A 19,386-nucleotide genomic window follows, 5' to 3' on the forward strand; every position below is an offset into this window, starting at 1 on the left:
CAGTTTTAAAGATATAGTCATATAGATCGCTATGTAGCGATAAGGTCGCCAAAATTGTACGCCTGTTATATCTTGGCCATATCTTTGTCATATATATTTTTATTTTACTGTGTGGTGTACAATAAAGAATAAACTAAACTAAACTATTGGAATAAAACTAGTTGTAATGGATTTGAATCGCGTATATTAATTATTTTTGACATCCCGACGTTTCGAGCACTTTACAGCGTTCGTGGTCACGGGTACACTGTGGAGTCAACTATATATCTAATATACGCGACTCAAATCCGTTATAACTAGTTTTATTCCAATGTGTAATAATCGCAAAAAATTAAGACAACATTAAACTAAACTATATAGGGACAGAGAAAGCGACTTTGTTTTATACTATGTAAAGATTCTACCGGTATTATTTGTGTCATAGTGTTCCAGTTTGAAAGAGGGACGAACCAGCGTAACTATAGGAAGTAACGATCTTAGATATTGGTTCCAAGGTTGGTGGTGCATTGGCGATGTACTTTTTACAGCGCCAATTTCCATGATTACTTCGTATAAGGTGTCCATTACAGAAAACTTATAATATAAATTAAATTTAACTAATTAAATAAAATTAAACCTGAGAGTTATCAAAACGTATGACGTATTATTATTAATATTTGATATATGTGTGAGATCTATGTGACATATGAATGAATGAATGATTACATTATATTTAATAAACATTGGAAATAAAAGACTAACAAAAAAAAAAAGAAATTAAATTAAAATAACAAACGTAGTTTGAAATTGTTATGAAATTTATTATTATAAAATGGAAGAGAGTCAGGGTTCTGTAATAAATGAGTTTTTCATAAAATATGCTCAACAAATCCCCAACTAACAAGGCGGAAATGCAACTAAGAATTCATTAATTCAAATCCTACAACAAATGTCAATCCAGAAGCTGATAGCAATAATGACTCAAATTATAACGAGCAATGATATTTTAATATGAAATAAGGTATGGATAGATATGGAAGTCTCGACTTGTTCCTTTTGACTAAAAGGCTGGCGTTAGATGATAATTTCGGAGTTGGCTCTAAAATGGCAGTCTCAGGCGGCGCTACGAATAAAATACGTCCTATACTTAAATGCACAATTCCGGCTTCAGCTAGATTAAACCAGTATAAAGCGGCTCAACTAAATAACGAGCTTAACTTCCTGGGACAGACTTTTATTCATTTTATTATATTTTTTTCTTATATGATTCCATTATTATATGTAGTTGAAATTATAAAATGGGAACACAAAAGTAGGACCTATTATATTTTATATATCGTGAGTAATCTTTCTAAACGATGTGTAACTAGTAATATAGAGGTAAAATACTTTATCATAAATTCTTCTTGGTGGTAAGTTACTTGGTGGTAGGGCTTTGTGCAAGCCCGTTTTGGTAGGTACCACCCACTCATCAGTTATTCTACTGTGTTCCGGTTTGAAGGGTGAGTGAGCCAGTGTAATTATAGGCACAAGAGACATAACATCTTAGTTCCCCAGGTTGGCGGCACATTGACGATGTAAGGAATAGTTAATATTTCTTACAGCTTCATTGTCTATGGGCGATGGTGACCACTTACCATCAGGTGACCCATATGCTCGTCCGTCAACCTATGTCATAAAAGAAGTAATATTTAATTTCCGAAAACGTTACCGAATAATTGACGCATGTTGTAAAAATCTGTAAATCGAAAATCCTTATTTTGGATGTGATTTATTGGAGTGCGTTATCATAGTTCATCATTAAAAATATTATTTCTAAGTTTTTTTTTTTAAAGTACATTAACCATACTTCACTTTACAATTATACAAATTCAATTCAAATCAATTTGCAATAAATCCTTCCAGTTAACAACTTGGCTATGTCCCAAAATTGGAGATACAAATAGATTCCTCTTGGCAATTAACAGCGTATACCCCACAAGACATGTCCTAAAACAACCCCTTAAGTTGCAATGAATTATTAACTCTATATATCACACTTTAGAGTTCATTTTAGAATGAATATTCAATTAAATGTAACAGTACTTTATGGATAGACTCGTTCCCAAACAACATTACGGTATGCTTCATAACTGTGTTAAGTAATTTTAAAGCGTGGAGTTTCTACATTTTCAATAAGACTCGACTAATTTCAGTTGGAGAAGCTGTCGTAAATGGTGTTACATATTTCGAATTAAATGATAGTCATTTTATGTTCTGTATAACAGAAGGAGGCTCTATCTGTGAGAAATATGGCGGGAATGATTAATCAAGTTGATATTTCATATTATCGATTTAATATAGAAAAGAAAACTTCTTTTAAAAATACGTGTTGCACCGGAATAAAACGTAAATTTAAGGCTATTTTTTATTTAAAAAAAAATGATAACTGTCAAAATAAATCTATACATATAATAAAATTGGAGTGTCTTTTTGTCATATCGAAGCAACCGCTTTTTACCAAATACATATGTGTGTATACATATAACAAAATAACATTTTTTACATTTTTGTATGTATCTGTCTGTCTGTTCCGTCTAATTTATGGAGATATTTTCAATGGTCGAAAGCTGATGTAATGAGGAGTGACTTAGTTACAACAATAACTTTGTTGTTAAATTCAAACGCGAACAAATTTTCTTGCATAGTTATTAATAAAATATAGTCCCTATTTTTATTCCAACTTGGATTTGCACAACTTCATTAGAGTATTCATGATCCAGTCATTACATATTTGACTGTCAAATAGCAACAGTATTGTTGTATTTTGAATTAAAGGGAAAGCCACTGTAGCTCCAGACACAAGGCCTTTAACATTATAGTTCCAAAGGTTGGTGGCAATTTGGCGCTATAATTAATGGGTGCCAAAATTTATTACATTGTCTATAGGTGGTGAACACTCAAATTCAGTGACATTTACCAGAAAACGTACATACTGGATTAAAAAAATCAATAAATAAATGTAATTTCACAGAGCCAAGATGACTTAAGGGCTTATTCCAAATCTTAAATAAAGATTTCAATATCAAAATCCAGCCCACACTGAGGTTCCAGTTGTCTTTATTGAAAACATGTAAGTTAGTTCTATGTGTAGGATTCAACGCAGTTGATTAACCAACTTAAAGTAGAGAAGACATAAAAACACCGTGAAATGAGTTAATTTTTTTATAGGCTATTATATATTATATTATATTATACTACTAAATTAATAAATTTTTATAAATAAAAAAAAACCGCCCTCAAAAATGAACTAAAAAGAAAAAAATAATTAGTTACATCCATATCCAATTTACGATTTTTTAATCACCTCTCAAAGTCGGTGCCAACATTGCTGTATATGCATATAGGTACATAATACATACATACAAAAACTAAATCTATTTATTGTATAGATGACACCATTAGACAAACCTTACTATCGATACAAATTAAATGATTTCAATATAGGAATTTATTTACTTTGTTGGCACCGCCTTCAAAAGGTGATTAAAAAATCGTAAATTGGATATGGATGTAACTGATTATTTTTTTCTTTTTAGTTCATTTTTGAAGGCGGTTTTTTTTTTATTTATAAAAAATTATTTACTGCTTTTCAGTGTTGTTTTGTTATTTATAATTACAATTGGTAGTGTTTGTCATTCACTTTAATGCCGTTAATCATTGAGGAGTTCTCCTGGTAGTCCACCATCAGCTAGACTTCATCATAGGCATGTTTACTAACATCAATTGCTTGACGACTATCTTAAAGAAATAGAACTAAACCCGTAAAATAGTTACTTACTAATAGGTTCTGATTACTAGTTGTGGTCTTCATCATCAGTTCCACTTCATCAAATGTCACTTTTCGTGAGCATATGACCAAGGCACTTTGAATAAAACCGAAATCACTATAGGTGTGCCTATAAAATTTGAGGAGTTCATCAGATCCTGATCTCCTGACAATGGGAACACCTGTAAAACATGCCCTTTTAAACAAAAAAACAATTGTCAAAATCGGCCCAGCCATCTTCGAGTAATTCGGTAACATACATAAAAAAAAAGGCGCCGACGAATTGAGAACCTCCTCCTTTTTTTGAAGTCGGTTAAAAATCATTTTGACTTTAACTTTAATAATGGAATTTTTTTTGTAATTTTATCGAACTACATCACACACATTACTCTGATACCAATGTAAGTAGCTAAAGCACTTGTGTTATGGAAAATCAGAAGTAACGATGGTATCACAAACACCCAGACCCAAGATAACATAGAAAACTGATGAATTTTCTAAATTGACTCGGCCGGGTATCGAACCCGGGACCTCAGAGTGGCGAACCCATGAAACGGTTTTCATGTGTACACACTACTCAACCACGGAGGTCGTCAAATTAATTATTAAATTCAATTGTATTTAGGTGTCATTTTATTTAGGCTTATTAGCCGGTCCATTCAAGTTAACAGCTAAACTAAGCTTAATCAATATTTTGATATGATACTTTCCAGCTTAAATGGTGAGTAAGTTAGTGTTATTACAGACAAAAGGGACAAACCATTTAGTCGCCTTTAAGCCTTAATTACATTTTTAAAAAAGCAATTTTATAACTTTAACCCTTTTTTATTATGTAGGGGACACGTTTAACAGGTACCCGGCTGGGGTTGGAACCGGATAATGTGGAATTATTTTCTGTATGAACCCCTCTGAGGTGTATATCGCACGGATTGAAGGGGCAGAATCGTTGTTGAATTTCGTGTGGAGTTCCGTTCGCATTTTGAAGGTATCTTCTCCGAAGAACTCTTTATCCAGGATAGTGGAGTATTGGTCTTGATTCCTGACCTCTTGGGTATTCTGATTCAAACCGATTCAACCTCCTCGTTCATGTGGGGCTTGAATGGGATTCTCACTCGTGTACAAGATCGTGGCCTTTCTTGAGGATCAAACATCTCTTACACTAAACTTTGTTAATACAGTAAAAGCTCTTACATTATAAATTGCAAACAAATAATGATTAGATAAAAGTAGACAAAACAAATATTACATAAGAGATCAATATGACTAAATATTATAAAACCAACCAAAGCAAACCTTTCGCGTCTGTCTGTCTGTTTGTCTAGCCAAAAACTACCAAAAGAGTTTACATAGATTTTGATAAATTGACGAATTTATTCATGAGGTTTAGGCGTAACATCATGAAGGTTTTCTAAAAATAACTGATATATGTTAATCCTTATCCCACTCATGTAAAGCAGGGACAGAAAACTCGTTCATTAATAAATTTAAATTTCGAACTAGCACTCACACATCCACAGTTTACTCACACACGTAACATTAATGCATCGCCATTTTTACCATGCCATAAAAACTTTTATAATGTACAAACTATGAAAACAAATTATAATCGTAACGAGAACTTAACAGAAGTTGTAGGAATTAGTCGTTCCAAGTTGGTATGGTCCAGAAAATATCCGTAAAATCTGTTATAAGGACATAACCTTAGTATATTATATCAAGCTGCCAGGAACACTTTATGCCACAGACTAAATAATGTATTAGAAGTGACTAGTGGTAATAAATAAAAGTCCTTTTATTTACTTTGTCCTATTATTTTCACATAATGGTATGGTAAATTATACTTGTACTTTTATAGTACAACATTACTTTTGCAAAATAGTTACTCTTTACTATTATTCTACATTTAAAATACAGGACATAAATAACGATTGAAACATACAGAACAGAATTAAAACCTACTATCCATCAATTTTGTATTAATTACTTTATAAATATATTAAATATTAAAATAAGGTGGCTCTTAAATTTAGTCTGAAAATTTCCAAGTATAATGTGACATTTTTTTCCGAGTATAATGTATACGATATAAGTCAAACAGAATTAATCATACAAAATCAATGCCATTTCTGTAACTTTCATTGATCTGTGGTCGTCTGAGGTTACCCCTCTTACGGCTCAGCGGAACGGTTATATTGCCAAATATTGTCGAAATATGGCCACTTATTAAGAAATACAGTCAGAATAAACATACCCACTTTTCATTCCTAGCATTTCATTTCGTTTGCATTTAAGATGGACCTTATTATAAATCAAATCAGAGAAATTTCAGGTTGTGTACTTCTGTCACATTAACTAGTTATCGCCCGTAACTCCGCTCGTGTTTTAGTGATTTAGCGTCAGTATCTGATATGATAGACGAATAGTCTATATCAGTCCTTGTAATTCAAGTTCGCTTAACACCAAATTTCATCGAATTGGGTTTAGTGGTTTGAATTTAAAAGAGTGACAGAAAAACCGACAAACAAAGTATAAATATTAGTAAAGATATGTTTAACGAAAAAATAAACTTTTTAAAAAGGGAAAAATAAGGTTGATTTTATTTACATCTTACTTAGGAACGAGTGAGTGAAGTTTTTATATGTATAATTGTTATTATTATTTTATAGTTATTATTATTTTTATATTTATATACAACGACTTTAAAATATGTATTAAATGACAAAGATAACTAACATTTGAATATGGCACCAACTGAACGAGAAATTATTTATTTACTTACTTACTTATAAAGGAGGAGATTGTCAATTCGTCTGTATTTTTTTTAATTTAAATGTAATTTTTAATACTTAATTAATAATTAATCAACTGATTTGACCTAGAAAAAGCATCAGACAAACAGACAGAGTTACTTTCGCATTTGGAATATTGATTAGAATACATAAAACTATGTTGAGTCAATACTATCTTGCACTTACAATAGCAGTACTAAATTACTTTTTTTTTCGCGATACTTTAATTTAGTTTTTTTTTTATAAATTATAATATTTTATATCTAATAACATAAGTACATATTTGTATGAATTTTCGATAACAGGTACTCTACATTATTATTTTTTTTAAATGTATTAATAATTCACTGTATTTATTTATTATGATTATATCTGTTTTGTACACCCCTACCTCTTTCTATACGTTTCTCTCCTCTACCTTAAGGTTACCTGGAAGAGATCGCTACTTTAGCGATAAGGCCGCCTCTTGTGCATCTATCTCAATCGTGGTTAAATTATTTATTTATTGGCGTACAATAAAGGGTACTTTGATTTGGTTTGATTTGATAGATGACTAGGTGCTAAATTTTTGAAGAAATAATTTATGAGACACATTCTTGCTTTTAAGTAAGACGATGCTTTTGAGTAATACGATCATACAAAAAGCTCTTAACTGATTCAATTGTGCATTGCGCCTTCTGATTAAATTAACTGTTAAGATTCCAACGATGCAACGCGACCGAGAAGCAAAAGCGGTATATTCATATATTTATTCCTATATGTCTATATCACAATATACAGTAAAACATTTTTATCACATCTAAATTTCTATAATGTTATTGGTAAAGTTCGTTATAATATAGCTTAAATTGGAAAATGAGAAGAAATTTCTCTTTTTTGAAACATGGGATGAGATATTTATATTTACTCGGTGGTAGGTCTTTGTGCAAGCCCGTCTGGGTAGGTACCACCCACTGATCAGTCATTCTACCGCCAAATAACAGTACTCACTATTGTTGTGTTCCGGTTTGAAGGGTGAGTGAGCCAGTATAACTACAGGCACAAGGGACGTAACATCTTAGTTCCCAAGGTTGGTGAATATGTTCCAAACCTATATGTTAATGGAAAAGAAGGCTTTATATCAGCAGTGGGAAATGTACATGCTGTTACTTTTACTTTATTTTTACTATTGTAAAAATGAAATAATACAGATTATTTTAAGTGGGATCGATACTATTGCGTAATATCAAAGTGAACAAAGTTCTTAGTTAAATTACAGAATCCGGGATTTTTACTGGAAAAGCACTATGCCAATATCAAGATTTGCACTTTTTGCAATAAAAATTTTAATATCTGAAGATAGAAGTAATCAGTTCATCTTGAAGCTCTTGTTTTAGCGGTCGAACCACTTAACCGAATACCTGAGCATTAGATTAGAAAATAAATCCATAGACCATGAACTGTAAAATCCATACAAGTTGTATAACTTTTTTATGAAATTTTTCAATATTTTTTCATTTAAAATATTATATAATATGTAAGACTTAAATCCCAAATTAATTATCACAGTGCAAACATATAATAGTTCACCATTAACTTTGGCGCCATAAGTAATATTAATCATTTCTCAAAACAACAATTCACCACCAATCTTGCTAAGGTATTGTCCATTTACTTACTGTAGTTACAATGGACCAGTCACCCTTCTAACTATAACACAACAGTAATGAGTTATATTATTTGACAGTAGAATTATTGATGAATGGCTAACCTACATGGACGAGCTCTTGCACAAAGCCTTATTACGGAGTAACGCTGGTGCGTCATTTTTCGCAAAGAAAATCGGAATTCCACTTTCCATTCCACGATTTTTATTATTTGAAAGGCAATTTTATTATTCTTTTATATTTCTAGGTCTTATGTTTTGAGCAAGATAATCGTACCTTCACTTTGTTTGTAATTATAATTCATCTCCTGGTAGTGAAGTTAAGCATCGTAAGAAAACCTGCATATGTTAGTTTCTTTCCAGACGAATTTCCTTACCTTTGTTGTATATTATTAATAATTTTATTGATATGATCAGGCATCATTCATCATCATCATCATCATCATCATCATCATCACTAGCCCTTTTTTGTCCACTGCTGGACATAGGCCTCTCCAAATGCACGCTACTGTGGTCTTCCTCCGGCTACTCGCAACCAGCTCCTGCCTGCCGCCTTGCGTAAATCGTCACTCCACCGTGCCTGAGGACGTGCTACGCTGCGTTTGGCGAGACGCGGTCTCCACTCTAGACCACTTTTTCCCCAACGGTTATCGGTCCTACGACAAATATGGCCAGCACGCTGAGTGACTTTAAGCTGGTGGACCAACCTTGTCGTGAGTGTCCACGTTTGGGCCCCGTATGTCATGGCGGGTAGGACACACTGGTTGAAGACTTTCGTCTTTAGGCACTGTGGGATCGACGTTGTAAGGAATCGACATCATTACAATTAAAAATGTTGGATTACAAATTGATGACAGATTGCATTTGCATTGAACTCTACTATGATGGCTTCTCCATTGGCTCGGAATTTGTCTTTGTTGAGTAGTATTACTTACTCTTATTAGTCTTCCTGGAATTCTGGATTCCTTAGATTTATAATGATATTTGGCCAATTTGTCCATAACATCTATATTATGGAACCGTTTTTTATTCAAATTTTTATTCTTAATTTAAATTTGTTCTTAATCATTTAAGTCTTCGGTCTAAATATTTCTTAAATAAATTTCAATGTCAAACAAGGCTTTCTATAATGGCACACATCTCGTAACTTGTACTAAACGTATCGTATCGTTGATCCCTAATACAATTTAGCGAAACTGCGCCTGGAACAATATATTTGCCCCAGTCATCAACACGGCGTAACAACGGTGAACAAACAAGATTTATGAACTCGTAATAGAACTTTTATAGTTTCCACTTCAGAACAAATAGCGTGATTGTGGCGATTGCTTTTATTTTAATCGTACACGAATGTTCATTTCACATGACAGCAGAAAAGAATGACGACATAAATCCGCACTTTGCGGTTCTTTTTTGCAACATTAAAGTTTTATCAATTTTTAACGGCCACAATTCCATTGGGTTTTTGGCATTGTAGAATAGAATTTTGAATTTTGTTTTATGCGGATAATAATATTTACTCTGTTAAGCTTACCACAGCGTAGTCGAGAGAGATTTTAACTTGTGCTTTATGTTTTGGAACGAAGTTACTTTACGGGGCTTTCAGTAGAGTTAACTAACAGATATCATCATGGGAGGATAAAGCATTATACCCCTCCTAGGTGACCTATCCCCTTTTTCTCTTTCTCTTACGATTTAATATAATACTAGTAGTGGCCCGCAGCTTTGCTCGCGTTTTAGGCTGTTGGTTTTTATGTGTCAGGCATAATAGTAGCCTATGTCCTTTCTTGGGGTTCGAGCATGCTTCATACCAAATTTCATCAAATTCGGTTCAGTGGTTTGATCGTGAAAGAGCGACAAACAGACAGACAGAGCTACTTTCACATTTATAATATTAATAAAGATTGTTTCATTTCTTTGTGAAGGCAAGTTATTTCCCGTGACGACTTTTTTATGAAATAGATTTAACATTTAAAGATAACAATTTAAGGATGGAAAACTAGGTCATAAGGCACTTATTTCTTTATACGCAGATGTCTCATTTGATTACAATTTGTGAATATATGTATATTTACGTAGTAAAGAAACTAATAAACACTTACTTATACATCTTTGTATAAATACTAAATAATACAGTTTTTTTTAAATTATAAATACATACTTATTTTTATTGAATTAAAACTAAATTGTTTTTTAGTGATATCAATTCAAGTTTGTTTTTTTATTTTTTTAATTTTGTATTTACACTCATGTGTTTGGTTTTTTGGCACAAGTGGGCGATCTGGCAAATTTCATATACGTTGCTAATTTTTGTGCCTTATGCTTGTAGTAGCTCACCCATCTTTGAAACTGTAACACAACGGTACTAAGTATGTATTGCTATTTAGCGGTAGAATAAACAATGCGTAGGAGGTATCTACCCAGAATAGTTTGCATAAAGAGCTACTACCAAGGAAAAACTAAAGTTTGTCTGTTGATGTAGGTATGACTTAATATGTGTTTAAATGGAAAAATCTACGACACATATATTATAAAACATTGATCATAAAATTTATAGGAGTTGGATGTATATATACATACATATATGTATGTATTAATAATACCCTTAGCCTATTCCTCTTATGTACGTTCGTAATAATGAACTGATTTTATGTTGTTTTTTTATGTTTGCGTAAAAGGATACAAAGAAATCACGTTTCGCATGCCCTTTGAAACCTGAGGACGGTAATTTACTCGCATTCTATTTACGCCCTTTTCATAGCTAATCAATAGACGCCCTTTTGTTATCAGTTACGTGACAAGAATTGATATTTTATTATACTTTTTGTTAGAAAAACCATTTTAGGTATTGGTACTTTAAGATTACACTGTTTATGACAGCTCGTGACGTCATATCGGTATTCAAAATCTTAATCATTTTGACACACTATTTTCAAACGTCTTATTTTTTTATAAACAAGAAGAATCCATGTCTTTATCCACGCGAAATTTATAAATCTCAGCACACAAACGAAGCATTGAACCTTCCCCCCTCTATTTTACACTCTGCTTGATGAAAATAAAACACTACCCTACGTAAGGCCTCGGTGAAAGGCCCCATTTCAAACTTTTTCCATTCTAAATATCATTTAAATCCTTTCAGCGGTTTAAGCGTGAACATGTGACAGACATATTTATTTATTTATTTTTTTATAAACACTTTATTGCACACAAAAAGCAAAAGATACAGTGTACATAACATTACAAGAACATATAACAAAAAGAGAAGCGTGCAAAGGCGGTCTTATTGCTTAAAGCAATCTCTTACAGACAACCCTTTAGAGTAAGAATTTGTCTGTGGGAAACGGGATGGTGCAAACAAGCATGTTTTATTCTTAAACAGCTAAAAATTAATTTTTAAATAATACAAATAATATATAACAAAATACATATATATAAGTTTAATAAATACATATGTATTATATATACCAAATAATTATATAAATAAAATTATATATATAGCAGAAAGTTATACTAAACATATAATAAAAAAAATAATAATAATAAAACTTACGTACATAAAATATAATACTTAATAAATAAATACTAATAGTATGATAATATAGGAAATAGTATTTACGCAGATTGAATAGATAAATAATACTTATGTAACCTATTTTTAAATATATAAATTGACTGAGATTGACGAATTTCGGCAGACATAGTAAATATCGCATATATATTATAAATATTTTAATCAAAATATCATATCTTACTCGTGAAATGTTGAGAATCGACTGACAGTGATACGCCTCTTTAATATGCGTGTCGTATAATTCTTATATATCAATAGCATTAGACGATTTTCGTCCCTGTGATATGGACGATAGGTCTCTTTTTATGAAGAGCTCCATATTAAGTAGATTTAAGAGAATTATTGATTGCTATTTACTTAATTATTATGATTGAGAAACTTAAACAAAATTAAAGTAAATTGAATCGAAAAACTCCAATTCTAACTGATCTATTTGATATTATGAATTGCATTTGAAAGAGGTCTTATCATTTTGGCGCCAAATATAGATGAGTTACTTGCAGTTTACAATGAAATAAAATCAAAACAAAAACGCGAGTAGTGTGGAACCCACTACTTTTATAATGATTGTACTTAATGTCGCATATTCTGACATTTCACACTCGTATTCTGTGGTCAATGTTCTATAATAAAAAAAAACTATCACCATTCCTGGCAGATGTGAAACATCGAAATGGATGGTTATTGAAACCGATAAATAAACATCGAGTATAATAAATAAAAACACAGTTTCGTTGATAAAATACATATATTTTTTTATTATTTTAATAAAACACAACAATGAAGAATATAGTAGATATAACAGCCTGTAAATTCCCACTGCTGGGCTAAAGGCCTCCTCTCCCTTTGAGGAGAAGGTTTGGAACATATTCCACCACGCTGTTCCAATTCGGGTTGGTAGAATACACATGTGGCAGAATTTCTATGAAATTTGTCACATGCAGATTTCCTCACGATGTTTTCCTTCACCGCTGAGCACGAGATGAATTGTAAAGACATTTTAAGCACATGAATCAGCGGTGCTTGCCTGGGTTTGAACCCGCAATCATCGGTTAAGATGCACGCATTCTAACCACTGGGCCATCTCTGCTCACACCGATTTACAATAAATAATATCAATTATATTTAAAGTTTTCTTTATTACATTGCTAAGGAGACGAGCAAATGGGAAAATCAGATCACCACCACAGACATCCGCGTTTTGAGAATATTATCCAGTTCTAAATTTTTAACTTAGCCTCTTCGTAAATTCAAATCGTTTATAAAAAACACATTGGTACCTAAAAAAGGCGTATTACTCGATAAAAGATTTTGTAGATGATAAATAAGCGTGGAATTAATACCTGTTGACTTCCTCGCAGGATATGTTAATTTAAATACTTGTATTAACTAACATGACTTTGTATTTTTTTAATGTTGAAAATGAGTAACTACTGAGTTTCTTGCCGGTTCTTCTCGGTAGAATCTACTTTCCGAATCGGTGGTAGCTTCAATTATTTGTTAATTGACGATTCAAAAGTGCTTGTAAAAGCCCACTTGAATAAAGATTCTTTTGATTTTGTAGTCGCCGGCAGCTCCGCTCGCATTTTTTCATCTTGGTTGTCATGTGTCAGGCAAAAAAGTAGCCTATGTTCTTTCTTGGAGTTAAATTTGCTTCAAACCAAATTTCAACAAATTCAGTTCTGTGGTTTGGTCGTGAAAGAGCGACAAACAGACAGAAAGTGTTACTTTCACATTTATAATATTAATATAGATTATTTACAACCAATCCACCAACCTTGAGAACGGTGACGATAATATGTAGACACTCATCCTTCAAATTGGAACAAAACAATATTATTTGCTGCTTGGAAATAGAATATAATATCATGAGGGTACCATACAGACGAACTACCAATCTCTACCGTCAAGTAATACAAACATAAGTGCACTCTATATTCTGCCAATGTCAAAATCTGAGAGTAAATACAAAAATACAAAGTGTTGCTGTTTCGTGGTTGAATATTTGTTGAGTGAGTGGTACCTACCCAAAAGGGCCTGCATAAAACGCTACCAAAAAGTAACAAAGTATTTTATACGTTATTCTATTATGAAACAGAATATCACACTTAAGATTCTTCACAACACTGAACACATTCTTCTTATTGCAGTTTACTTAAAAGAACATTATTATAATTGCTAGCTTGAACTGGCTGTTCGTGGAATATGAACTAGCTACTTGTATCTTCTAATCAACATTTTACTGCAAAACCGCACAGCAGTCCAAAATCAATCAGTTACTATGAATATTCATGCATGACCAGCCATTGTACACCACGCCGTCCAATTCGCGTCGTGTAGGCGTGTATGGGAAATTAATTAATTGGCAAGCAGCGTTGGGCCGCAGCTGGCCAGGAACACGGGGTCATTACGTTTTATGGCAACACCAGATGTATATTGTTAATCGCTTGCAGCGATGTTCGCGAATTATTGCGAATTTGAATTTCGAATTAGATTATTCGACATAATTGAATCGATGTTCACGACGCGTGAATTGATTGCCAGTTTGTTAAATACTTTTACCTTTAATTAATGCATGTATGTGTGAACAGCCTCAACAGGCCTTTGTTAGATAGCCTATATTTCCATTTAAGAAGACTTAGAAGTTACCTCAATACTATGATTAACACAATTGTTTTTTTTTAAGACTGACTGTAAAGAGAGACTCCAAAGCTTTATAATATAAATAAAGGATACGCATACAGAGCTACATATTTTTATCATATATTATCTATTATAGATTATGTATGTATTATTTAAAAAAAAATCTCAGTGTGGGCCACGTCTCCCAAGAAGACGACAAGAATGAAATCCAGTGAAGATCTGCTGATGTTTAGTAAAAAATATAAAATAGGAAAGGCCAAAATGTTTAATATAAAATGTAAAAAGGCACGGGCATCTGCGAGCCTGTGGATGTTGTAAATTAAATAAAAAAATATATATATATATATATATAAATAAAAGTTTATCTATTAATTTGTTAGGCGTATTATTTTTATATTAACTACTAATTAGTCATTAATTCGAACACATTTTACGTGTATAAGTTTTCTTGTTTCTATTACTTGGTGTTTCATATTTTAATAGCTACAGTCACGCCAATGGTGCAATGCGGGCTTGATTTAAAAATATGTTTCTGTGCCATCGTCGAATATTCATGAAAATTAAAAAAAAATAATATTCGGTTTTTTTTTTAATTAACGAACTGGCTGTAAATAATTAAGTATAAATACGTTTGTTTTTTTTATTGGACTTAATAAATGAATTCCTGCAAATTGACAGTAATCCTCTTTTCTGATTATGTTTGGGATATAATAATCATCAAAGAGAGATTAACCCTTAGTATGACAATGGTAACATGGACGGGCTTAAGGATTTCCTCTGGGAGATTTCGCTGACAAAATTTCTAATGAGGAAAATGTTCCCTTTCATAAAACGATTATATCGCTATACTAACCAATTTAAAGTTAGTCGAATTCTTATTTTAAAAATTCATTATCGTTTTAACCAATCATATGTAAAACTCAATATTATGTGATTATCAAAACACTTTTTTTATAAACATATTAAGGCCTATTAATAATTTATTTTATTAAGTTAATAAAACATTATAAATTTGTTTCAGAAAACTTCCAAGGCGACATTGCAATTCCAGATGTCGATTACTTTAAGCCACCAAACACTGCCCCAACCACATCTAAAATAAATAAATCACTCCAAGAAGAAGTCGAAAGACTTAAAAAGGAGGTGCTTCTAGAAGGACTCCAAGTGGAAGAGGAAGGCCTGCCTGATATATTAAGAAAACGAACTAAGCAGCCCCTACCACTTTCACAAGAGAAACCAAAGAAATATAATGAGGTTTCTGTTATATCTAAGGTAAGTCAATATAATCACAAAAATAATTCCATTGATCCTGAACTATCGAGTAGAAATACATCAGTTTTGTTATTCAAATATACATACTTTTTTTACTTTTAGGTAATTCCCCCAGGCCTTGATAGATCTCTCTTAATGAAAAACGGTAAAATTCCTCCTGGTGAAGATATAGATGATCACAACCTCAACAATCAAAGTAGACTTAGTAATGTCAACCAAAGTAGTATCGTAGACAATTTAACGGAATCTGAAAGCTTAGAACAAGATGGCGTCTTAGTCGTTAACATCTCAACAGATAATATATTAAACCTCGATGAACTATATCCCAATATTCAGATGTCGAACTATTCAAACAAAATGGACGAAATAACAAACAAAATACAGAGCAATAGTCGCGAAATAACTGGAGATTATAATAATAATTTAAAATTCAAAGATCTTCCCGAAAATATGACTGTCGCTCCAGCTCCGACGAATGGAGTTCTGCCAACGAATGAATTAAACGAAGACAATGAAGACTTACAAAAAATTGTGATAAATAAAACAAGTCATGAACTATATGACAAAATTTACGAGGCTAATGACCTTCTCAAGCCAACTGAAAGTTTACAGAGTTTGATTGGAAACACATACAATCATAGACGACGGCGGAGAAGAAGACACGGAAATGGGAGACGGTAAGATACTTAAGAATTAAATAATTTAGAAACGAGCGTCATCAATTTCAGAAATAGAAATGTCTTTTTGTTTTTTTCTTAAAAGTTTTTTAATATCATGCATTAATGCGAAAGCGTATTTTTGTCTCATTAAGTATCGGGAGATAGATGCATAAAAAAAATCGGTTATGGTATCGCTTCGAAGAGCTCCAAACGTAACGAATTTATAACGAATTTGTAACGTATTGAATTTATAATTTATTTTCAAGATAGTTGCCTACAGTAGTGGCCAATTAGAGAGTCGCGCCATGAATATTTAAGATGTTTTTTTTTTCAAAACAAAAAACTTAGTTAATTAAAATAACTTTTTAATTAAAAATTTAATTTAAAAGATGAAGAAGTATACAATTTAATGATGATGTTATGATGATTTTATTAATTTGTAAACTTTTAAACAAAACCCTTCATAGTTTTCGAAAAACCAAAAAATATTGAATTATTGAATAAACGCGAAGTTTCGCGCGAAACACTTAGCTTTTTATTATTATCGAGATTTATTTCTGCGTCTGTGGTCATGTGCCGTATTATTTACACTGAGAGCACGTATATGTAATCCGAGTAGCACATCGCAAACGATATACAAGCATCTTTAACACCAAAGATTTGCTGCGTAATGATTCCCGGTGAACCATATACTATGTAGGATATCTTATTTACTAGTAGTCGCCCGCGGTTTGGCTCGCGTTTTTGGGTGTTGGTTGTCACGTGTGAGACAAAAAAAGTAGCCTATGTCTTTTCTTGAAGTTCAAGTTTGTTTCTGTTTGGTCATGAATACATACATACAGATAAAGTTACTTTCACATTTATAATGTTAATATAGATTTATTATTCATATGCAAACACTACACAACAACAACAACATCAGCCTGTAAATTCCCACTGCTGGGCTAAAGGCCTCCTCCCTTTGAGAAGAAGGTTTGGAACATATTCCACCACGCTGTTCCAATGCGGGTTGGTGGAATACACATGTGGCAGAATTTCTATGAAATTTGTCACATGCAGGTTTCCTCACGATGTTTTCCTTCACCGCTGAGCACGAGATGAATTATAAAGATAAATTAAGCACATGAATCAGCGGTGCTTGCCTGGTTTTGAACCCGCAATCATCGGTTAAGATGCACGTGTTCTAACCACTGGGCCATCTCAACTCACACTACACACTTGTCGTGATTAAATTAATATTAATCTTTGGTATGATCGTACATAATACACTCGTGAAGCGTTGAAAGCTGACTTACGCTGACACGCTTTGTGTTACGAGTATCCTTTACATGTTACAATTATCATACTTCATGTCACATGTCATTTTCTATTACTACACGATCGCGTTTTGCTGTGAGTTTCGAATGTGAATCCAGAATAACGTTAAAGTAAAATAGATCAGAATAAACTACAGGTATATTTATAAATAATAGTATTCTTATTTATAGTGTTATTCTCAAGGAATTAAAACATTTCAAGAAAAGATAACTTATGTTTCGATTGCAAAAAATACCCTACTAAATAAATAATAAATAAAATTTTAACAAAAAGAAAAACCGACTTCAAACAAAACACTATTTTAAAACAAATGAATATGCACGAAAAAGTAATAAAAATAATTGCGTATTCAACATATTTTTTAGAGTCTTCCTAAGTTAAATGAAATGAAAAATATTAGACTACTTAAAAGTCGATTAACGATTATATCATGTAGTTATAGTTATTGGTATATTTGGAGTAAATTATAAAAAACTTGTAATTTGTAAAAAACATATTTGTTAAAGTATTCTCGTATTGTTTTTTGATAGATATACTGTTGGGTTTTATTGGCTGACACCGACTCCAAATATAACAATAATTATAACTACATGATATAATCGTTAATCGACTTTTAAGTAGTCTAATATTTTTCATTTCATTTAACTTAGGAAGACTCTAAAAAATATGTTGAATACGCAATTATTTTTATTACTTTTTCGTGCATATTCATTTGTTTTAAAATAGTGTTTTGTTTGAAGTCGGTTTTTCTTTTTGTTAAAATTTTATTTAATTTTTTGATTTTAAGTGAAGCTGATGTTGACTAACTAATTTTTTTTAATATGGATAGATTAAGCGTTCCGTTTATGTGAGTCAGAAACTACTTCGAGGACAATTTCAAAGGAAACTTGCGAATAAAGCAAAAATAGACTTTCGAAAATGCGGATTTAATACGTCACGCAGCGTAAACTACAAGGATCCCTCGAAAGAGCTGTAATCGAACTCAGCAAAAAAACTTTGAAAAAGACCAACTATATTTCGTACATCATATGACATAACATCACATACACAAAATTTGATTAAAGATAGTAAGAAATTCTGCCCCATATCGCACCCTAACTGCGAGCCGTATAGGAGTTCCATCACTACGTAGTATAAAACAAAGTCGCTTTCTCTGTCCCTATATCTTTAAATCTACGCAACGGATTTTGATGCGGTTTTTTTTAAAAGATAGTGTGATTCAAGGGGAAGGTTTGTGTATATAATACATGAACAATATAGTAAAGAAACACTGATCATTTTAGAAGTTTGCGATGTGATGTCGTATATAAACAAATTCTGTAGTATATTTAGTATCAGAATTGCACCCGTGCGAAGCCGGGGTGGCGAGCTAGTTGATTATAATATTCGACTATGATAATTACATAAACATAACCACATTACGGAAGGTGACTCAAATATCCAAATAACCTATAAATAAAAGATTCGACCGAGTATCGCTAACGTGCTCCTCAGAATTGTTCCGTTCCCTTCCGTTCCGTTACTTTGTCATGGATCCTGTGCTCAGAACCTTACCAAACTTTCATCAAGTTACCCTTGAAGTATATATTTTATAATAAAAAAAGAATTATCAAAATTGGTTAACGTGATTTTCAGTTATTCACCTATTTGTCGCGCATATACATAATGCAAATTTAAGACTTATGTCGTTTTCACATGGA

General features: G+C 32.1%; 1 protein-coding gene across 2 annotated transcripts in view; it reads left to right on the forward strand.

The window, feature by feature from the left end:
* The window catches only part of LOC124532311 (tolloid-like protein 1), a 90,767-nt gene that overhangs the window by 37,593 nt on the left and 33,788 nt on the right, over positions 1–19,386 (forward strand). For both annotated transcript variants that reach the window (XM_047107161.1, XM_047107160.1), the window contains exons 3-4: positions 15,460–15,710; positions 15,813–16,387. In XM_047107161.1, coding sequence (XP_046963117.1) covers positions 15,460–15,710; positions 15,813–16,387 — 826 coding nt within the window. The remainder of the gene's footprint in view (positions 1–15,459; positions 15,711–15,812; positions 16,388–19,386) is intronic.

This window comes from Vanessa cardui, chromosome 9 (assembly GCF_905220365.1).
Source record: "Vanessa cardui chromosome 9, ilVanCard2.1, whole genome shotgun sequence".
Classification (NCBI taxonomy): domain Eukaryota; kingdom Metazoa; phylum Arthropoda; class Insecta; order Lepidoptera; family Nymphalidae; genus Vanessa; species Vanessa cardui.